The sequence below is a fragment of the Plectropomus leopardus genome, chromosome 2 (genome assembly GCF_008729295.1).
Source record: "Plectropomus leopardus isolate mb chromosome 2, YSFRI_Pleo_2.0, whole genome shotgun sequence".
NCBI classification, from domain to species: domain Eukaryota; kingdom Metazoa; phylum Chordata; class Actinopteri; order Perciformes; family Serranidae; genus Plectropomus; species Plectropomus leopardus.
The window spans coordinates 15,741,563-15,764,786 of record NC_056464.1 but is presented as its reverse complement, the minus strand read 5'-3'; the positions used below and the strand labels follow the sequence as shown (position 1 = coordinate 15,764,786).

Sequence of the window (23,224 nt, the reverse complement as noted above, 5' to 3'; positions counted from 1 at the left end):
GTGCACATGTGCAGTTTATCTCCTCTGTAGGGTTAAGTGCTCAGAACTGTCGAGGGAAATTGGTCAGATGAATGGCGGCCAAGTCACAGTGTAGTTTCGCATTGAGTCCTCATCTTTCTCTCCACGTGTGTGACTCCGTCTCAATTTGTATCTTCGTCTCTTTCTCCATGTTGTCACACTCTCTCTTTGTCTCTCTTCTCGCCGCACACCCACACTCCATACGCATGCAGACCCAACCGTTCCACCCCGCCTCCTCTCACTGGCTTTTTGCTAATGAGTAGCATTTCTTCATCGTGCTAGTGTACACAAGCACATAAAGTGATACAGCCTCATCATGGGCAGGGTCCTTTATGGGCTGTCAGTGAAACAGAAGGCAGTTTAGCTTGGCTTGTGTGAATGTGGTGACTGACTTTGATGGCCACAGAAAGAAAGATATGACTGTGATCGAAGGAATGGCACTGAGCTGAAAGACAAAGTTATGAGTGATGATAATGCATATGGCGCATTTTAATTGAACCAGCATCACTAAATGGCTTTTATGTGTGGTGCAAGGGATGCCAGTAGGCAAAGAACACAGGAAACAAATATGAAAGCAAATTTAATATATATTGTCGCAAAGCATGACCTGTATGTCCGCTGCTTCATGCAGATTAATGATAGAACCAGATTGTGCTCACTGCACTTCTCCCATTTGAACATTTAAGTATGAAATGCTGCCTACTGTATATTTAACAGAGATCGTATCAGACGAAGAGCCTAATGGCTCCAACATCACAACACAGGCAGTAATTAGTAAGCGCAATTACAAATTGGATGAGCACATTGTATTGAATTCTTTTTTTATTTATCCGGCGGCAGAGCTGGGCGTCACACCTACATATTGTTGGGTAAAAACTGAAAATATGTAAATAGCACTTTACATATTAAAAGCTGTCAAGTCTTTAAACCTAGCATTGAAGCCTCGGTCAGATTCAAATGTTTTTGACTAGTTTTTTGATCAGGCACCTTAGATATAAATACTTTTGCTATTTTAAACTCTATTTGATTTAGGCTTGTACAGCTGCTTGTGTTTCCACACCATTTATTTGGCTTCTTTTGTTAAAAGAACAAAAGGCTTTTGTAGAAAAATACCAAATTCTCCATCACACTTCTTGAACATTTTTTAAATAATACACGTCCTATGTAGCATCAGGACATGGATGCTTGTTTTAGAAATTAACAACCAAAATGATAGTCATTTAGGGCTGCAACTCTGTTATTGATTCATCTGTTTCTTTTTCTATAAATCGATCAATTGTCTTGTCTACAAAATATCAGGAAAAAATGGGGTCACATTTTTTCAGAGTGAAGGAGACGTATTCAAATGTTTTGTTCTATTTAACCAATGTTCATCTATCTACGACCAGAGAATGAGTGGTACTTCTGCTTGATAAATGGTTTAAACAATTAACTATAATAATAAATAATTAACATCAAAATTGCTGATAATATTTTTTTTTTAACAATAGACTTTTTTTTACTAATTGTTTGATCTACTCATTGTTTTAGTGTTATATTCAGCCCTTTTTGTGCAGGACTAGTATTACCAGGGGACCTCATTTGATTTAGATATTACTCCCCCACGTCTGTGTTTCGTGCAGCACATTTCCATAGCATCATTTTTTACTTCTGACTTTTATCCCTCCAATATGATGACATGAAGGCTCTGTGTGCCAATAATAATATGATAATGCTGATTTGCACAGGACAAGTATTATTAAATGTCCTGTAAATTAATTTTTTAGCAGAAGTGCTTTCCTTGAATTTGCTGACACTGTCCCCGGGATGTGATCGACAGTCATCTGTATGTGTAATTTGTATGAGTGTTAATCTTCCACTTTTTTTTCTTAATGTGGGTTTAAAAAAAGAATGGGCTCTGTAACACATTGTCACTTCATGCATTTTTATCAAGAATTTGCTCTTCTGATAGATTTGAGTTTGCTTTCTCTGCATATGGCTCCCCATGATGTGTGGCAAGATGAACCTCCTGCACCCAAAATGCTTTAAAAACTTTCATTTATAAATATTACCATCACATTCTCCGATTGTCGACTGGGAAAGAGGCGCGGAGAAAACAAGAAGCCCCAAATCACAGAGATGCCAATTTGCAGTGTACTAATATTGTCACATGACCTCTGTGTTAGGAAAAATAGGGTAGGTAATTTTCAGAGAAATTTTGACTTGACACATTAAGGGCACGGCAGATACACATAGGATTTAGATCATAGACAACCTCTGCAATGTTTGTTAATCACATGAGGTCCCCAGGTTATTCTAGTCTCCTGGGAGTATTGCTAATGAAAAAGATCAGATACCAAGGCTACCCTTGCACCATCAAAGCCTTATGGACGTGTTCACCCCGTGTGTTTGTATTTCTCCCACCCACTGTATTCCCACACATTTTCTGTCCTTCGTATTTCTCCATGTTGTTTGATGAATCTGTTTAGATCACACCTTTTTTCTTCACATGTCAGTGCCTCATCAATACTGCACCATTCACATGACTGACATATACACACACACAGTCGCACTCAGAAGAACATAAGCCAAGGTTGTAGATACAGTGCCTTAATTACTCTCCTGCTCTTACTCTCCTCAGTGCTTCCTCACTCTAGCTTACTCCACCACCGGTAGCGGAGAGGCACAGTGGTCTCTAATTGGGGTCCTGATGTCAGCTTTGCTTATCATACACATACATCTTTTTCTCTCCTGTGCTCTCTTTTACTCCCTCTCCTTCCATCTATCAAGAATCTCTTCTTCCCTGAGCAAACACCACTCATGCAAGTGCGTACACATCCACATACTCTCTTTGAGTCTCGGCACGAACAGCCATGCATACAATTATGGATTTGAGGCAGAACGAGCTCGGTACAGTGTTAATTGGTGGAGATATTCCCCTTCTCCAAACCTCCATCCCCCGTTTCCATTCCCCCACTGTCAGGATGTGGATTTACACCCGCTCGCCCACATGAAGATGGGGAACCAATCCCTGAGGACCAGCGCACATAGATATGCACTTGTTAAGGCGGCCATGCGCAACAGCGTGCCCCCCTAACCTCCTCTCCCACTGTCTCTCTCAGCATGCTGGGCAAGTCAGCTGGTGTGAGAATGTGAGCATGTGTTTTTATGCCACAGTGTGCTACATATTGGGGGGGACTGTGAGTCATGGATCTCAGTGTGAAAAACTGGCCTAATGAATCTCATTTGAGTTTATCTTAAACTGAGCTAAGCTACGATGGCTATGAATGATCTTTTTAACCCTTTTAACCCAGTTAATACATGCAGTCGAAGAGCCACCCACGGGTCAGACTATCAGGTTATGAGACTATGACAGTGTTTCTAAGTTATGCACACATGCCACAGACATTTTGTACCGAGATATACTGCCTATAAGCACATGGGGGGGGGGGGCATGATTTATTGCTTCAATCAGCTCTGTGTTTCGTGATACATTGTTCTTTCATTTGTCTAATTACACTGCTCTAATGTGCTCATTTTCCCCTGCCTGTCTTCTCCTGCCCTCGCTGATGCGCTGACATAATTCATTTTGGCCCCTGATGTCTTGCCGTAGCACAGACGCTAATTTCCTCTCCCCTGTTCCCTTTAAAAAGGTGTAAATGTTACATCGTCTGTTGGGACACACACACCTGCTGTGCAGCTTTTTGTCAGCGAAAACCTGTTTGGGTGTCGAATTTCTGAAACACAGGATCTCAATAGCCCAGCAGCTCATGTCATTAGTCTGCTGTAGAAAAATGAAGCCCATTTGTCTCAGCATGTATGTAGTCGCCCCTTTATTTCCTCTTTTTTTTTTACCTGTTTGTAAGGCCGGGCAGGTGCTGCAATGAATGCAAAGGAAGTTTGTGCAGCAATTGCTTGTATTCGTGTAAAGGAAATGGAGGGAAAAACAGCTGCGATGAATGGGTGAAGAGAGAGGAAGCATGTCAGAGGATCAGAGATGAAGGAAGAGCGGCAGAGAGACCCCCATGCTCTCTCTTTTCCTCTCTCTCCCTCCACTTCATGACTCATCACTCAACGGTGACACATAAGTCCCCACTGGGCAATCAGGGCCTTGCACTCCTCTTCTCTCAGAATGAGAGATGGACCTTTTCTCTCTGCCCACGTAGCGAGCTGATGGACGAATGGCAGGTTGAGGGACTTACACAGACGAGAGGTGTTAAACTCTTTTGCAAATGTCAGTGTATTTGATGAACCCCTCTGCTGCACACTCACTTCCCTTATCTCCTTTGAATAAATGAGAATCTTAACACCCAAACAAACGTCAGAGACCTGAAATTATCTGCATGGCTTCTTGGAAAACTCTTGAGAGCCTTCTTCTACAAAGCATCCATAGCGTCAAAGCACAAGAGGGTGTTTTCCCCTCTTGTTTAGCTTTGTTTGCCTTTCCCCTCATTGCCTTTAAGTGCCGATGTATCGCACCCTTGAAGACAGACAGTGGGTTGAAATGTGTGTTTTCCTTTGTTTTCTTTTTTTTCCACCGGCGTGCAGCTTAAAGAGGGTAAAAGCAGCGAGTGGATCTCTGCCACAGTAGATAGCTCCTATTGGCATAATGTCGGACAAGTGAGCAGACAGCTTGTAAATGCCTCCTGTCAAAAAGCACTCCACGGACTAGTGTTCTTTGAGGACACACACTGATAAGCACGAACGCACTTACGTGAACTTACATAACCCACATAAACAAACTGCCAGTTACCGGCGTGCACATGCGCAAGGCCCCGTATAATGTGGACAGTCTGGTGCACACCCATTAGAAAGAGATAAACGTTGATGATGGGTCCCTGCGCAGACCAAAGCAGGAAATCAATTCACTGTATGGGCAGGAAGCGTCGTATTTTTGCCCACTTCGCATTAAAAATTCTGCTGACTGGGACTATAACGAACAGCATTGCAGTCCTGAAAAGCAATGACGGGGGAGGAGAGCAGCCTGCCCACTAGGCGCCCACGATTCACCTCGGCTCACTTCTGGTTTGCCGGAGGCTTGTGCCCGTGAATCACCGCTTGTTGCACAGGGACAAGGTGAGCATCTCTCTCTCCCACAACCCCCACCGATCTCCAGTGTCTTCACAGCTCCATAGCTATTGGGCGAGTTGTAAATCTCCACCATTGCACCATCCGTTGTTTCTATGACAATGCTCTGCAGCTAATCTGCGCTGGGGTCTCCTCTGGATGGATGTGTGCAACTGTGGGAGGAGAGGATTTCACCTCTGCTTTTTAAAAGCCATAGGAGGCTCAATACAGGGGAAAACACTCCTAGGTATTTCTCTCTTTTTGTTGGCTTTTCTTGCAAGAAAAATGTTCTATCCACTCTTAAAAAAATTTGCATGCATACTCTCCCGGTCATCTTTGCTATCCATTTAGTCACATTGGTACGCTCCTGTCACATTTAATTTCACTGTGTACACACACAGATAGAGGTAGCTAAATAAAGCTGTACTCTGCAGGACTGTCACATCCTGGCTGCTGATGTACACAGCTGATGTGAGCCTTTCACTCCTTGGAGACCGTCTGTCAGTTCCCCATGGTCACCAGGCACTGTCGCCACGGTGACAGATGGACCTGCCTGTTGGAAGCCATCACTCCTAGCCGAGATCTTACCAACACGTACACACACACAGACATTTTTGTGCACAGTGGACAGACAACGTAATCTGCTTAATAATGGCTTCCGTTTAGTGACTGCTGAGCTGCCAGGTTGTTGCATCAGTTCCCATTTGTTGAAGGGAAGAGTGCAGTCGAAGGTCCAGTACCTCTTGTCAAGCTAAACCCAGTTCAGCCGAATTCAATTAATCCAAACCTCCTTTGGGAGCTATTTTTGCAGAATTCATCTCTACAGTGCACAACTCTTTAACTCTGTGTGTGTGCATTCACCACACCTCATTTCCAGTGTTTGCAAAAGACTCCACCGTGTGTTGTCGTCGTGCACCCAAACCGTTGGACCTTAATCAGCTGTGTGTGGCTGTCACCCAGAGAAAAACAAGCTGCTGAAAATCATGGAGTTTCTCCCTAGGTGGTAAAACAACATGACTGTTATTCTGTCAAGCACAATAAAAACTTTTTACTGCAACCCCCAAATACACTGAATACTTTATTATTTTGGCTTCACTGGAATTCACGATAATCAGTTGATGTATCATTAATCATAAAAACCACACATCTAACAAATGTAATGCCCTGTAGGTTGAGCAGCCCTTCATTATTCACTGTTGATAATGCATTTTCTGCCACAAACGGTAAGATTTAGTGAGCAGAATAAAAAGAGATGGGGGGGGGTCACAGAGAATTCAGTCTCGCTCAGGCTGTCAGTGCGCAGGCCAGCTGAGATCACCCACCTGTCCAAAAACGCTCTTTCCTCCCTCTTGTATGTAATTAGTACTGGAGGTTGGCCCAAACACCCACAATACCTTTTGATCTGGAGCTTCAAACACACTGTGGTGCTTCACACACACACACACACACACACACACACACACACACACACACACAACTGCTTCTGCCCACCAATGTGGTGTTGACCTGCACATAGCTTTGTCTTCCTTTACTTTCATTTGTTTGTAGATATTTTTGCCAAAGGCTCAGTAGTGCTTTATATCTATAAACAAATATCCAATTTACGGATATTACATTTACAGTAAAACATACAGATTCCAGGGTGAAATTTGAAAGAGAGGACAGACCATCGCGAAGACCTGGCTCAACCCGAGTCAGTTTCTTTGAGCGAGTGTGTCAGATAGAAAAGCTTGAAGAGAGCACGCGCTGAGAAACATTGACGGACAGCAGCAGCCGATCAGCTGCAGTTGATAGACGAAGGATAATCAAACGCCAGCCTGACACTTTGACTGACAGCATGCTTAGCCCAGAGAGAATACCTCAGGACTGACAGTGTGCATCTGCGTTTGCGTCGTGATTCATGTGCTCCTGAATGAATGATTCCTATTGACTGAAAAAAAGGGGGATGAATAGGGGAGAGAGATGAGGGGAAGGAGGATGGGGGAGGAAAGGAAGGAGAGAGGGGGAAAAAGGCTGCAGACGCAACACAGTTGGAGCTGTCAGTTGTGAATTAACCCAGATGTCTGAGAGATAAAGAAGACACAAGCCTGTGTGTGTGTGTGTGTGTGTGTGTGTGTGTGTGTGTGTGTGTGAGAGAGAGAGAGAGATCTTATCCTCTCTGTTTCCCTGAAGGATTGACACACAATAGTGGCCCATTTTCTTAGATCAGACACCGCCTAGTCTCACTCGTGCTTTCACACATGTTACACACCGCTGTTGTATGTCAGAGGTGTGTGTGGTTCCGCTCATTGTTGAATTTTCAATATTACAGACTTAAATACATGCCACGAGTCTTTCCTTTTCTCTTTGTTTCATGCATTCCCTTCTCCCGCTCTCATTTCCATAACTTCACACAACTGTTTATTTCATGCAGAGTCAAGGGAGGGAGGGAGGGACCGAGGGAGGGGGAGAGGGCAGTGATGTGCTTAAGGAGCAAATTTCCCAGGCTGTGTTAGCATTTTAGTCACCCGTCAGTCTTTCTTTGTGTGCCTCCCCGCGATAATGATATTTCCGCGATGGTATTTCTGGTCACTGCTCACTCAAGCACGACCCCGTCTGTCATACCTTTTAAGCACACTTCGATTTGCGTCGGGGGGCGCCAAGGTGTGTGTGTGTGTGTGTGTGTGTGTGTGTGTGTGTGTTTGAGTGTGTGTGTGCAGCTGTGTGGATGTTTACCAGCATTTGGGGGTGGGAGGGAGACTGAGATGGAGGGGAGAGAGGAAGAGGGAGGGAGGGTGGGTGATGATGCTGAGGGAAGAAAAGGGAGGGAGGACAGTGTGCGATGAGGTGAGAGAGAGAGAGAGAGAGAGAAAGAGAGAGAGAGGGAGGGAGGGAGAAAGGAAAAAAAGGAAAAGGCAGCAGGAAAGGGAGAGACGGGGAGGACGCTGCAACTGCCTATAGATGCTGGAGCCTTCGACAGCGGAGCGCGGCGCTCAGCGGACACAGGAAGATGGTCTCAGTAAGAGGGGAACTGACGGTTGCCTATAATTTAATGTTCAGTATCTTGGACTCCTTCTCCATGGGTAATGCTACGGACGGGAACTCCAGAGCACAGCTCGCTTTTCTCCTCTCTGCTCCTCTGTCTTTATCCCTCTGGCTTAGTTGCTCTCCAGGATTCTGTCCTCTCCTCTTAAACTCTCACTTTCCTCCCTCAAACACACACTCACTCACACGCGTACGCAGCCGTCGGGTAGCCAGGCTCGAGCGAGCGCAGGGTTAGTCCTCGGGGCTGGCCCCACTCTTCCGCTGCACCAGTCAAGCCGAGCGCTGGCCGCGGCAGTGATGCAGATAGATCGCGCTGCCTGCTCCCCCCCCTCCCCCCCTACCACCACCCACCTCCCCTCCCTTTCCTCCTCAAACACCAGCCGCGGATGGGCGAGTAAAGGAACCAAGCAGGGAAAGAGAGGAAAGGAGGGAGAAGGAGACGAGGGCTAGATGAGCACTGTTGTGATATTGTTTTGGAGTCTGCGTTATCTGTCTTTCACCCTTTTTTCCCTTTTTTTTCCTGAACATGGACAATCTACTAAAACTACATTTGTAACCTCCCTTTTTCTTTTTTCTCCATTTCTGTCTGGCTTCACAGGGGTGGCACCTGCAAAGAAGAGCCCCAAACTGGTAAGTTGTTGTTTTTTTTTTTCTAAATGTTTTTCCTCTTGCATCCATCCTCTACTCCTCCATGGTGTGTCTGTCAGAGGGAGATCTGGTTCACTTCGCCCGCCTCTCCTCACCTACCTCATCTCTAACTCTAATGCTCTCTCTCTCTCTCCAAGGTGTAAGTTGTGCTGATGTTGTGGGTCTGTTTGTAGACATGGGATGCTGTGCTGTGTGGGGGTGGATCCCTGTAGCTTCACATCAGCCCCCCCCCCCTTCTCTTCTGTGGCGGGGGCTGGGACGAGGGGCTTTGATGCACAGCGTGAGCTGGGTTTCTAACGCGCTGATGATGGCATCGTTCGGGGTGCTAAGCTGGCAGTGTGAGAGTTGAATGTGGGATCACAGCTGAGAGTCGGCCTCATCCTGTGATATCTGCTGCATTAATCGGAGGAACTCTATTGACTGTGTCTGACTGAACGTGTGTTTGTCAATTTTGTTTTGCAGGATGCCTTTGAGCTGGCTCCTCCGTACAGAGATTACAGTAGGAGGGTATGTGATGTTTTAGAGATGGTTTGAAAGTTTTGGAGAATGAGGTGTGGTGGTGTTGGTGCTGGTGTAATGCGTTAGATGATAATGGTGATGGTGTTTTGTAGGTAGATACTAGAGTTGATAAATTTAGGATGATAATAGAGTTAATGCATGATGTTTTAACTAGGGCTATCAAATGATTATTTTTTTTAAATAATTATTAATAGCAGAAATTCAACACTTAATCATTATTAATAAGCCTGCATTTTGAATCACATGCTTTCAGTTTCATTATTTTGCCTTTCAAAACAGTTTTGGATTGTATATTGAAAATTCTATATTGAAAATTCTGACCAGATTGTCTTAAGTAGGAATCAGATGACAGCAAAAAAAAATGCATGGGACTAGCATAAAGTGGGCATGTCTGTAAAGGGGAGACTCATGAGTTCCCATGAAAACAATTTTTATTCAGATATCTTGAGGTCAAAGGTCAAGGAACCCCTGTGAAATGACCATTCCGGTTTTTCCATTGCCAAAATTTAGCCTAACTTTGGAGGAGTTGGATCAACTGGAATCCTTAGTCCTTAGTTTCAGATGATGCCAGTATCATCACTCTAGCTATAAAACTCAGCCCAGTGCAGCCTCTTAAAGACAGGAATGTTGGCAGGCAATTAATGTGATTTAAAAAAAAAAAAAACAGGCTATGTACAGACCTTAATCGCATATGTTCACGCTGACAGCCCTAGTTTTAACATAGTGCTTGGTTGTTCATGTGCAACAAAACACACAAAAGATGACTAATGCTGTGATGCATTGAGGCACTGAACCTAAGTGTGGCCTGATGGTGGCAAAGCAGGACTAAGCTGAGTCTGAGGAAGCAGCAAGGATTTGTTTTCATTGCCCCAACCCCCTTGCCTCCCTCCATCCCATCTCCTGTCTTCTTAATAAGTTATTGGAGCAGCAGAAACCAATGTATTAGACCAGTCCTGCAGCACAGAGGGAGCACACAATGACTGCAGTAGGTCAAATCTAATAGATCCATCAAGAACAAGAGAATTTGTTTTCATGCGATTGGGGAATAGTATTCGGACTTTGTATACATCAAACTGAGAGAGAAACAAAAACAAAAAAGCAAAACATGTTGCCTCATTGGCTAATGGAGGCACCATTTTGTTTGAAGGAATGGAAGTGACTTAAAAATCATTCTGCAGTCAGGAGGAAGCATCAGTCCTGAGGTCTGACTTTAGCACCAAACAGGCCCTGTGTTTGTGACTAACTATAGGAATCCATTGACATTTCTTTCACCACACAAGCCAGAGAGGTTACACTGGTAGAGTAAGCATTCCAGCTGGATCCACGGCTATTTGCCAAAGCGTCAAGCTTCTTTTATGTCTAACAAGGATGATGAATATAAACATGAATTGCAGAGGTGTAACAGGCTGATTCAGGGAGTAATGAGTCTTGAATTTATTGAAGACTGGGCTGCACTTTGAAGGCCAAACACTTTGATATTTGAGAACAGATGAGCCAGCTTGCCTCCGCCCCTTCCTGGTGTATTTTCGTCCACCACATCCAAAGTGCTCGGAGGTCACATGATGTGAGGAGACTGAACTGCTGTCATTTTCTTTTATTGTCTTAAAATATCTTCCTTTCTTTCTCACGCTCTATCTGTAACCCATTCCCTTCGCCGGTTTCTTTTTAAAAATCTGCAGAGTAATGGTGAAGACGAGGATGTAAAGGAAGATATCGTGACAAGGGTCGTGCAGAGGTTTTTTACTTGTGCTTGAGCTCAGGATTGTATGTGCTTTACCCTGCTCAAGCACCGCTCCCTTCAAATCCTCGAGCAGGTGCTTAAGTGCCCATGTTATTGAGGGGCCAGTGGCAATTTATGGGGGGTTTTACATTTCTGGCTTCACCAGTAAAACCCTCCCTTCGTTTCAAACCCCACGAGTGTTTCATTCACTGTGAATATCTCTCCATATGCAGCAGGGGATGCAGTTCCTTGTTATTCCATTCCACTCTGTTAAACAAAAGGAATAGGCAACGTAACCTCGTAAGCTGAGCTACAGTTGTTTCTCCCACAGCTGAATGACTTAATCATGAGAAACCATTGAGGTCTTTTTTCTCTCTTGGCTAAAATAATTCTCCGAATGAAACAGGTTGACTATTCTTTGTGTTGAATAGCAACACAACAATTGTTGACAATATACACTGGAAGGTTTTGCTTCCTTCTACCCCAAGCAGTAGCAATCTTTAATCTTTTTGATTTCTAATCCAAATTTCTTCTGTATTCTAATCTTCATCCCTCTTGTGTTTTCCACCACTGAGCATGCAGTAATCTCTTTTTTTTTGTCTCTACTAGTCTGTCAGTGCTCTGGTGTACCAACACAGCTGACTGTCAATTGTCAAATTATATTGATCTGCTTCCCCCAACAGCAGTTGTCGAGAAAGGACAGTCAGAACAGCTCCCAGCATAGCGTTTCGAGCCACCGGAGTGCCCACACAGACTCGCCCGTGCACCCGTCCCTGGCGCCCCCTCTCAGCGAGAGCATCGCTCCCCCACCCCCCTCTCAGCCCCTGCCAGGCCTGCCGCCCCAGGACTCCCCAGCAGACGGGACCATCCAAAGAAAACCGGACCCCTTTAAGATCTGGGCCCAGTCCAGGAGCATGTATGAAAGTAGGCGTAAGTATATACTTTTTTGGTGGCGGCTGGATGAGGGGCTGCATGGGGCTGTTGGCTCAGTGGAGACCCTTGGTGTGTTTAAATGGTACTGCACGTTTTGGAGGAAGATTTGGGATAAGAGATAAGTGTTGTGCATGTAAGTAACGGGTTCATATTCACTTTATATTCACATAAAAGTGAGGATGGAAATATTGTTGTGGGATAAGAATTTAGGTCAACAAAATGTCATTTTCGTAACTAAAAGAGTATTTCAACAATTTTGGGAATATGTGTATTCGCTGTCTTGAGCTGACTGATACCACTCAGTTATCTGTGCTCTGAGGTTAAGCTGGAATCAGTAGGCTATTAGCTTAGCTTAGCTCGCACAGAGAGCAGAGGGAAACAGCCGGCTTGGCTTTGCTCAAATACAGTTACATTTTTTTGTGTGTGGATTAAACAAACAAGTTCTTGTAGCTTTCCTTCTTGAGGCCAGGCTAGCCTGGCCTTGCTTCCAGTCTTTGAGCTAAGCTAATCACCTGTTCGTCTATCTTAAAGGTCCCATATTGTGCTTATTTTCAGGTTCATACTTGTATTTGGGACTTCTACTGGAACATGTTTACATGTAGTAATGCTCAAAAAACACATTAGATTACTCATACTGTCTGTCTGAATGTACCTGTATCAACCCTCTGTCTGAAACACCTCAGCACAACACCTGTCTCTTTAAGCCTTCCTCCTAAAAAAGCCCAGGCTGTTCTGACTGGTCAGCATTTCAGGGTCTTCCCCATCTGTGTTCTTGACATCTCTGCACTGTCAATGCAGCAGAGGAATGACTGTTAAGGCACTCTAGCAGCAGTTTCTAGCTTTATATTGTGTACCTGTGACATCACAACGTCACAGAAGTCCTGATGGTCCATTTAAAGGCACGGTCCCCAAATACAGACCGTGAGCATTTCTCTTTGGATTGTGTGCTTTGATACTGAATTTATATAGCACTTCTACCTGCTTTATTATAAAAAAGACATGGAATTCGACCTTTTGCAGTATGGGACCTTTAATATTTAACATGCAAACACGAGCATAATATCAGTCTTCTCATTTAACCCACAGCACGAGGAAAGTGAATAACTGTTGAGCTATTCCCCTTAAAGTAGTTCTTCAAAGCCTATAGAGTAAGCATAGATTTCCGAGCAGCGTTCGAGGTGTAGTAGTCTCCCACATGTTCTTTGTCCGGTCGTTTAAGAGCTACTACTGTAGATGCCACTGTGGTCCAGTTGTCGACACTGCCACTGTTGACACACTTTTACACTACACTTCCCTGAAGAGACGCACAGGCGTATAATTAGCTGCAATAGTGGAGTGGATGTCAGCAGATTGCATATCCCCCTCCTCCTTGTCTAGCCTTGCCAAAGCGAAGGGATAGCTCCAATTAAAAAGAATAACCCTCAGATCCGCTGTCAAGTTTTTAGAAGAAAAAAACAGGAGAGGAAGAGAAAAAAAACAGGAGTCTGTAAGGGCTGAGAAACCTTAACATCTAATCACTTTCCCAGGCGCCACTTGTCAAGGATTTTCATTATTTAGATGCCTATGAAGAAGAATGTGAAAAGAGTGGCTGAGCGTGGGCTAGTAGTGCAGACGCCTGTTGGCAAGCTGCCTTGAAGGGCTGAGAGGACAATAGTGTTTGATTTGAAAAAGAAATAGTGATGGAGAGCGGAAGAAACCAAGAGTAAAGGGGAAATTATGTCGACACACCTGGTCTAAGGTGATGGAGTCTCAACAGGGGTTTTCTAAATTGCCTGAGCCAGTTTGCTCAGTGCAAATGGGAGGACTGCAAAGAGCGCAAAAAGGATAACGAAGAGCGAAGCGACAGAAACATCGAAATAGGACGTGAAAGAGAAACGTTAAGAGGAAGGCCAAGCTTTGGGAGATCAAGGGATTCGGAGGTGTAGAAAAGCAGAGAGGAGCACAGAGAGAATGACAGGGGCACAGCTGACCTGTACCAGCAGGTGTAAATCCACCACTTCCTCTCGCCGCATTGAGCTCTCAGCCTAAAATCCTGCTCTGTGCACCCCATAGGGCTCATGCCTCAGCTATGGCAGAGGCATTTTCTACGCAACATTTGCTGTAATGAAAAGTTCTGCTGAGATCAAGGTCTTTAAAAACACCATGTGGTGAACGATTTCCAGAAAAAAATTCCCCCCAAAAAACTCACCTAGCATTTACCTGCTCTAAGACATCAAGGCCAGAGAGCTCGCTTGTGCTTTATTGGTCTTCATTTTGATTATTGTCCGGTCTTAACATGTTCCCAGTTTAATTTTCTCACTGTTTGAGCTGTCTGTGCTCGTTATTTGCAGTCCTTGCTCATAGCTCTGCACATGTCCGTCCATCTTTGTGAAATATTGATCGATTCACGCCCAGTTGCCTGACTGCGGGGATCACTTATGGATCTATTAATCGCCATGAGCAGGGTGTAACTGTGCAGTTGACCCCACAGAGTGCAGGTACAGATTGCGACAGTTACCCTCTGACTCTTCCTCTCCAAGTTCCTCAACAGTTGCGTTGTGATAGATTGGAAGAGATAGCTTCATTCCACAGGGATTTTAAACTGTTGACTGAAGGAACAGATTGGGAGCAGGCTGTTTGTGCCTTCTGCCACCCCGCCGCCTCTTAGTGGCTTTAGTGGCCTTGGCAGCGGTGGGCTGTGTTGGAGCAAAAGGAAATCTCCTCGGGAGTTTGCTCAGAGGTGCTTGTTTGTCAGCCCGTATAACACAGCTGCGGCCACACAAATGCATGCACATACATGAATATGTGAATAAGCATACACACACTTGAGGATGAGAGAATCCTGTTTTTTTTTTTGGAATAATCAAGATCACAATTATCAGGGAAGTCATTTATTTTCTTCTCTAAACAAAACAAATTATTGCTCTTTGCACTATTGAATTTCTTGTCAGTTAAAGTTTCTTACAAAGAAACAAAGCAAACATATGGACTTTGTTAAACAACTGTTGTTAAAATACCAACATAGTCAGCAACTGATCTCCAAAAAGAAAATTTTTCCATACCCATCTACTGTATGTATTCATCTACATTCCTGTCACCCCACAGTAATGCAAATAGTTTCTGGAAGATGAAGGAAAAAGTGATAAAAAGGAGCACCAAGGTTGAAAAAAATGGCTTGTTTCATTGCAACTGCTCTAGTGTAAACCATTTTTTATGATAATGTGCAGTACATGCATGTATCATTAAGACAGTGCTGTTATGACTAAATAACATTAGCAGAGATGCTTGCAGAGGCAAGTTTTGGCTTTTTTTTGTTTGTTTGGTCTTTTTTTATACCTAGGATGGCAAAGGCATCTGGAATGACCCACCCTACTCTGCCTTACTCTACATCAGACTGTTTTAAACTGATATTCTTACTCTAACCAATATCATTTTTCTTGTGTAAGCCTAACCAATCAAACCAACAAAGGCAACGATTACTAGCCAATCAGAGGGAGAGTGGGGTGGGTCATATGGCTAGCTAACTTTAGCTGACAAGTTCGTGGAGATAAGTTCAGGGAGCAAATTTGCAATTCCTGGGATTGTTAAGGAATGACAAGCCCTACTCTACCCTATGACTGGCTATTGCTCCTATCCATCATTAGCTAGATTGGCAGAGTAATGCAGAGTAGGAAGGGTTATTAAACACAAATTCACGTAGAGATGGCTATGGTGAATGGGACAGCAATGAGGTGTGGTGGGGCTACTCTGAGTGTTGCCTCAGTTAATAAGTTTACTGAAATTGTCCCCACAAGCGTAGCCAAACTGTGTGAGATAATAGAGCGTATTATCAGTGCTTGTCATAGCACACTAGTAATCAACCAGTTCCCACCTGTCATTCTAATGGATGACTGGTAGGTGCTTTCTATTCAGTGGGATTTACCAAATTGGCAGAAGTTTGCTTGTCAGGCGGGTTTGGCTGCTTTATTGAGGTGTTTTATGACAGTTAGCTAGCTCGACACCAAAAACTCCTGGTGCACTGGTATGTTGAGATACTCTCCATATTGTTTTTACATTTCTATAAATGAAACCTAACCTAAACCTAAACCTAAGCAATATAATGACAGAGAAAACCCTGAATATCTCTGGTAGAGCACATTTACTAAAACATTAGTGCATGTTGGAAAAGCTACAGACTAGGCTTGAGCCCTCTTCCCATATAACTGTGATCAAAGATTGGAGAGTCTTTGCTGCGATCCGGCCTGACCCTACAGATAGTTTTTGGCTAATTAAATTGGTTTAGTGGTAGTGAAGTGGTGAGTTCAGGAAGAGTCTGTCAGCCTCAAAGTGTTTTTGTGGGTGCCACAGCAGGGACATATCATGAGCATTCATTCCATATATGCAACTCTCCAAAGCAAATATGTCAGAATCTGTCTTTCAGAAATTAGCTTGCATATATGCCTGAATTGAGATCACTTTCTTTTAATGACTAGCCCGAGCAAAAGAAGCTCATGTTTTCACCAAGATGAGGCCACACATGCACACTCTGTCTCTTGACTGGTTTCCAGCAGCACCCCTAAGGACCCCTCCATCTCCACTGCTACATGAACCATGAGCTGTGATTCGCTGCGGTGCAGTGCCTCTTTTATGGCACAACACCTTTCTAGTGACACACACACACACACACACACACACACTTCTTTCTCTTGTTCATAGGAGTGGACTGTGAACTAGCCGTACTGTGCTCTTTAATCTAAAGCCTATTTCAGCATGTATTGTACTATTGGTTGGTAAGCGCTCTCCAACATATGCAGGAGTAGAAATTGAGTTCCATGTCACCTTATAAAAGAAACAGCAGACTCCCTTCAAATAGTGATGTCCACTCTTGTGGGAACATCACTGAGAGTGCTTTAAAAAGCTACAAGAAAATAAAACGCTACTATTCTTGACATTAGAGTGGAATTTCAGCCTGATCATTTCTAATTATGGGACCAATGAATGAGGCTGCTCTGAACAGTTTTGGCAGCCTGTCTGGCTTTTGACAGTTTATTTAAGCTCTATACCTATGCTCTTTCCCCAAAATAGATCCTTTTTATCTTTTGATGGATCAGTTGTTTGTTCTTTTCCCAAAGCCTCCAGACAGATTGTTTGTGCAAAGTGCTATCTTAGTGACAAAGCTTGAAACAATTGGGAGGATGAATATTTGCATGTTGACATAGGCAGGCGGGTGGTTTGATTCCCTGAGAACAATGAGTGCATCCATTTTGGTCATATCTGCAGCCCTTTTTATGATAAAGCGTGAGCATGAAATTTTAACTAAATTGGGATATTGGGGGAGTTTTGCTGAATGGCTAACGGCATGCTGGTGCTGAGCTCTTGTTGTACTGGTGCAGGGCGCAGGAAGTCCCCTGGGCTGCTGTTGGTATTAATGCAGAAATATTAATGGTGCTCTGTTGATTTTACAGTTCCAGACTTCCAAGAGCAGGACATTTTCCTGTGGAGGAAGGACACAGGGTTTGGCTTCAGGATCCTCGGAGGCAATGAGCCAGGAGAGCCGGTGAGTCTCTCTCACACTTTTTCTATCTCTCTCAGCAACGTTGCTCTAGGTTGCTTTTCAGTTTCAAAATTTACCTGAAATATATAGACTAAAGCTGACAAGATTCAGTAACCTGAATGATGAAATGGACGCAACATTTCCAGCACTATGTGGCACCTAGGCTCTGTTTTTCTATTTCTCTGCCTCCTGTGCAAATCTTTTTATCAGCTTCATATCAGTGATTTCTACAGCACAGTTTTTCTTTGATCTGGCCAGTGTAAAAAGAAAACCACCCATCTCACACACACACACACACACACACACACACACACACACACACACACACACACACACACACACACCCCTTTTTTTTTCTTTTCTATAGAGGCAAAATTGTTTGTTCTTGTTCACTGGCCTGCAGTGCGTTTTTCGAAAAAGAAAAAGAAATAATTTAATGATTTACTGTAGAGCTGGGGTGACTGCTATTGCAGGCTGGGAAGAAGAGTAAAGGTTTAAATTGTAGCAGACATGTATTGCATGCCAACTTTATGCCTGGTGTAAAAGTTAGGACATCCTTTTATTCTCATTTAATGAATATATTTACTGCATGCAACACTAGATCTAAGAACTGAATGCACCTGGCTTTTGATCGTTTTTGCCTACCTGTTTATGATCTAGGTTGGTCCACACTGTCTCATAAGTCTTGTTCATCTACTTTTTGTTTCAGATCTACATCGGCCACATAGTGAAGTATGGCGCGGCGGACGAGGATGGACGTCTGCGATCCGGAGATGAACTGATATGCGTGGACGGCACAGCGGTGGTGGGCAAGTCTCACCAACTGGTGGTGCAACTGATGCAGCAGGCTGCCAAGCAGGGCCACGTCAACCTCACTGTGCGGCGCAAAACCAACTACGCCGGTAAGAAGGGAGAGGGATCGGGATTAGGAAGCAGCTCTGCCTGTGACCTGCTAACAGGTTCACAAAAGTTGGTGTTTAACCACACCCTATATATGCAAAGGAACGAAGGAAGGAACAGAACAGTTCATATCGATAGATCGATAGATAGATGGATAGATAGACAGATAAATAGTTTAGTTATATAGTTTGATTTTCACACAGAACGATGGCAGCATCTTTCCACTCCAGTGTGTGATTATACACAGCATCCCGGCATCCCTCAATCAGAGGCATGACAGTTGTGGCATGTAACACAATGACGTCAACCTCTGATGTCACATATAATATATGCGTCTGTGACACTTTCTAAACAATAACAAATGGATAACATGTCAATAACAATCATTTACCTTCTCTGTTACATGGTGGATGATCCTCTGCTCAGAGGGTAAGGAGCTCCGAATCTCATTATTTTCCCAGTTTGCAGACATTTACAACCGCTGTTCCTCTTTTAATTAGCCACTAATTGCTAACAGCTGCTTTTTAAATCTCCCGTGGTGTGGTTGCCAACATAATGCACATGAAAACGTCACTCCTCCGCATCCATGGTCACGTCTTCCTGGCTTTTACATTTTACACAAACCTCGTTTTGGGTCTGTAACTACCCCCGTCTGAGATGAGAGGCGAGAACACTCTGTCCTCCCTTTCTGCAGTCGTATCTTATACACAGAACGGCAAAGCGGCACAACAGCAGGATATTCCTGCCTTCACCAGGCAGTGTAAAACTGGCTAGACAGAGGGGGGTTTGATGGATGGATGGATGGATGGATAAGAGAGAGAAAGAGAGAGTTAGATGGACCTGTAAATTTAAAATGTATAGAATTAATGAATGTATTTTATATGTTTAAAATGATTTTTTTGTTTTGTGAACTGCTTTGGCAATAGCATACTTCCGTTCATGCTCATAAAGCTATTTGAATTTGAAAGATAGAGACAGAGAGAGGTCCAGCTACAGTGTCAGTTTCCTTATAATTACTGTAAACACATTTGAACATGTCAGAAATTGTGTTTTATAATATATCAGCGGTGCATTTTATTATTTAATGAGTCAATTTTGCGAACAAAATCATATCTCCTCATTTTTATCTGATTCCATTATTTTATTATAGCTTCTCCTGTTACAGTATTCAGTTGCTGAAAAGCATTCTGTACTTGATAGCGCCAAGAGCCCCATTTATTTTTAGGGCCTTTCTGTCAGAGGCCCGGGGACCTGCTCACAATGTGCAGAGGTTGCTTTCCTCTGTAATAGTCTGGGTGTAACAGTTGAAAGCGCTCGGCTACTGCGAGCGAACTCCCCCGCCCATTTCGCCGCTCTGCAAAGCTCCACCCTGCTCCTCAGCAGGCGATAAAGAAAGGCCCATAAACATGATGGAGAGGGTGGTCAACCTTCGGCCCGGTGACAGCGGCCAGACATTAGTGCATTGCTGCTCCCCGTCTGCCTCAGAGCGTTGACAATATGAGGCGCCTTCCGTGAGCAGCTGCACAGGAAATGAAATGTGGAATGAAATGTCCAGATACGACAGACGGGCCGTGTCTTTAGTCCATCTATTGTTCAAAACAGATCAGAGGAGAGATCGTTGGAGAGGCTCTTCTCCCCAAGCTGTCTTACAAGCTTGTCTGCTTTTTCATATCAGCACAAACAAGCTGTGTTAGGGAGAAAACTGTTTATGTGTATTAACAATCCTTATTTATTTTCAGATTTTGCAGATGATGTCACATTTTGCTGTGTTGTGATATCTTACCTTATTATGCACCGATCTCTTATTCTGCCGTTTCTGTTCTATTATCTCCTGAGCTTGTTATGTAACACTGTCTGGACTCATACTTATCTGTTTCTCTTCATTCTCTTCTCGATCTCCTGAATCTGTTCTGTCTCACCCCTCAGTCCACAATTTGTTCCTCTTTATTCCTTCCATAAATCTTTTTCCTCTCTTGTAACCCACACCATTTCCTCTCCCACCCTTTACTGTATCTGTAAATCTTACTCACTTTATCCGCTCCTGCCATCTACAGTTAAAGCAGAGGGAGACGTGCCTCCATCGCCGGCATCCTCCCACCACAGCAGCACCCAGGCACCCAGCCTGACAGAGGAGATCGGGAAACGCACCCCTCAAGGCAGCCAGAACTCCCTTAATACCGTCAGCTCCGGCAGCGGCTCCACCTCTGGCATCGGCAGCGGGGGAGGGGGTGGAGGGGCGGGAGGCAGCGGTAATGCTGTGGTTGCTTCAGCGGTTGCCACCACCTCCTCTCAGCCCCCCAACGTCATCAACAACGCCCCATCTGCCTTGCAGCCCTATGACGTTGAGATCCGCCGCGGCGAGAACGAAGGATTTGGTTTCGTCATCGTCTCCTCTGTGTCGCGGCCTGAAGCTGGCACCACCTTCGGTAAGAGATGCCGCACTTTTCTATTTGGAGTGTTTTAAAAGTTACAAAATATCTTAAGGCACACAGTTGTTGATTTTACATGCAAATGTTGCAGAAATCACTTCCACTCAGCAAAACATGAAACACGCTCCAACACTTCTCCTCATCACTGGGGCCTTTAATCTTCCTATCTTCTTTATGGGCTGCCTTTGTATCATCCATAAAACCACTGAACACTAAATAGCCTGACAACCAGCACCGAATCTGGCTATTTACAGTCCCACCGGATCAATACCAACACTCTTCAAAGAAGTGGTTCTTCTTTCTCGTTTTCGTCTGAGCCTGTCAGACCAAGACACTGAAACCCTTTCTTCGCCCGCAGCTGCTGCTACACTTGCACAAGCCTTTCATAATTGATCACAAGTGAAGTGGGTCTTACATAAGGCATTTGTATTATTCAGCTGAACTTAAATGGCTTCTGCCGAGCAGGTTGGCACTAAAAGCCTAATGACAACTTAATGAGAGTTCTGCAAGAAGAATAAATAGGGGAAATGATCGGTGTGAATATTGTTTTATCTCACAACGCAGCATCAGAGACTCAAAACCTCCTTGTCTACATTTTTTAGGTTATTTTGCATCACTTAGCTAATAGAGGAAAATAACTGCATTGTTGAAAAACTCTGATGTGACAGTATTTACTGTTTGATCTTACACATGCGTATCTAAAGCTTTTCAAATTGACTCCACTTTTCTTTTTTTCAAACTAGTAGTGTCTTTTCTATGCGGTGCACTCTTTGCCCTTCTGCCATGGCTTCCTGCCCACACCACTATGGCATTCCACTCTTCTCTGTGCTCTTATCTCTGTCAGTGTGGGTGGACTCAAAAGGCACGAAAATACTCAACTTTCCAGGTTGGCTGACAAAGTGGCAATGCTCCTTTTTTTACAGGCCAGAGAAGAACACATAGGTCTGCAGATAAGCTTCATTTGACCTGACACATGAAATCTAATGGAAACCCATTTGTTACTTGAAACCAGTCGGCACATACTGTTAATATTTTAAAAAAACAAAACAAAAAAAAACCCACTTTATTTTCTCAGCAACTTTCTTTTTTTCTCCATCATCTACTTTTCCACTCAATATTTTACAGCTAGATTCAGTTGGAAAGACAGGAAGAGGTCAGGGTTAGACAAGTTTGTAGTGGAATAAAAGAGAGGAGGGCGGTTGAAGGGAAGAAATTGGAAGAGATTGAAAGGAAGGAGTGATTGCACGCTCCTTTTCTCTGCAGTGACTGATGTCAGACTGCAGACAGACAGAGGGAGGGAGGGAGGGAGGGAGGGGAGAAACAGAGACCTCAGGGTAGTTGGTGAGATGTCAGCTCTGATGTATGTTTGTCGTCCCCAACTTTTTGCAGGTGCAGGTGTTTTGGATACAGATGACACAACACAGTTTTTTCAACATTAGCTTTCTGCTGAGATACCCTCATGCAAATATAATAGTGATACTAGAAATTTGGTGCTGGAGCAGTATAAGAGGAGGTTCAAAGAAGGTCGGGGGGGGCGGTGTCATTGGAAGATTAGTTTTTTTGCAATGAATAATTTGAAAAAAATAATAAAGGGAAAAAGGTCTGAGAATTAGATTTTAACAGATTCTTTTATTTCTCTGCAGTGCACACTTTCGTCCTTCTTTGCCAACGCTTGCATTTTGTTCTGCCATATTTCTGATCAGCTTCTCTGTGACTGTTGCTCAGCTGGCTGTTGGTGAATTAACCCTCAACCTTCTGCTTCTCTTTTTCTACGCCTTTCCCCCTCATTCCTTTCTCTCCTCGATCCAATCCAACATCACCCCAAACATACACACACACACACACACACACACACACACACATACACATACACACACACACACACATACACACATACACACTAAATCATGCATCACAACATGGCAATGGTGACCATAGCTGGCAATGCATGTGTGGCCATGCCCCACAAAATAGGCCGCATCATCGAGGGGAGCCCAGCAGACCGTTGTGGGAAGCTGAAAGTCGGCGACCGCATCCTGGCCGTGAACGGGTGCTCCATCACCAACAAGTCCCACTCTGACATTGTCAACCTCATCAAGGAGGCTGGGAACACCGTCACACTACGCATCATTCCTGGAGACGGTGAGTAGAGAATGACACTTAAAGGGATAGTAAGGATATTTTAAGTGGGGCTGTATGAGATGTTTATATATAGTCAGTGTATTATACCCCTTCACCACCAAAATCAGCGCATACATGTGGGCTTTTCAAATATGGGTAAACCTGCTAATTATTGCTTTTGTCTGTGTGTGTGTGTGTGTGTGTGTGTGGGTTGCATTGTTGGTGTATCTGCGATGTTACCGACAGGCCAGAGAGCAGGTTAACGGTAAACAGCAACAGGAAAAGCAGTCTTTGAAAACATTTCAGTGGTTTCCTCTTTTAATATATCTCTAACTTATTCAGTCTCTCTTTCAA

At 44.0% G+C, this 23,224-nt stretch overlaps 1 protein-coding gene across 10 annotated transcripts in view; it reads left to right on the top strand.

Moving 5' to 3' along the window:
* The window catches only part of magi1b (membrane associated guanylate kinase, WW and PDZ domain containing 1b), a 170,020-nt gene that overhangs the window by 131,123 nt on the left and 15,673 nt on the right, over window positions 1–23,224 (top strand). For 2 of the 10 annotated variants that reach the window (XM_042502584.1, XM_042502549.1), the window contains exons 13-20: window positions 8,687–8,718; window positions 9,199–9,243; window positions 11,659–11,905; window positions 17,332–17,423; window positions 18,130–18,322; window positions 18,747–18,749; window positions 20,375–20,746; window positions 22,688–22,891. In XM_042502584.1, coding sequence (XP_042358518.1) covers window positions 8,687–8,718; window positions 9,199–9,243; window positions 11,659–11,905; window positions 17,332–17,423; window positions 18,130–18,322; window positions 18,747–18,749; window positions 20,375–20,746; window positions 22,688–22,891 — 1,188 coding nt within the window. The remainder of the gene's footprint in view (window positions 1–8,686; window positions 8,719–9,198; window positions 9,244–11,658; window positions 11,906–17,331; window positions 17,424–18,129; window positions 18,323–18,746; window positions 18,750–20,374; window positions 20,747–22,687; window positions 22,892–23,224) is intronic. The other 8 variants (XM_042502556.1, XM_042502620.1, XM_042502567.1 and 5 more) reach the window with 7 other exon arrangements.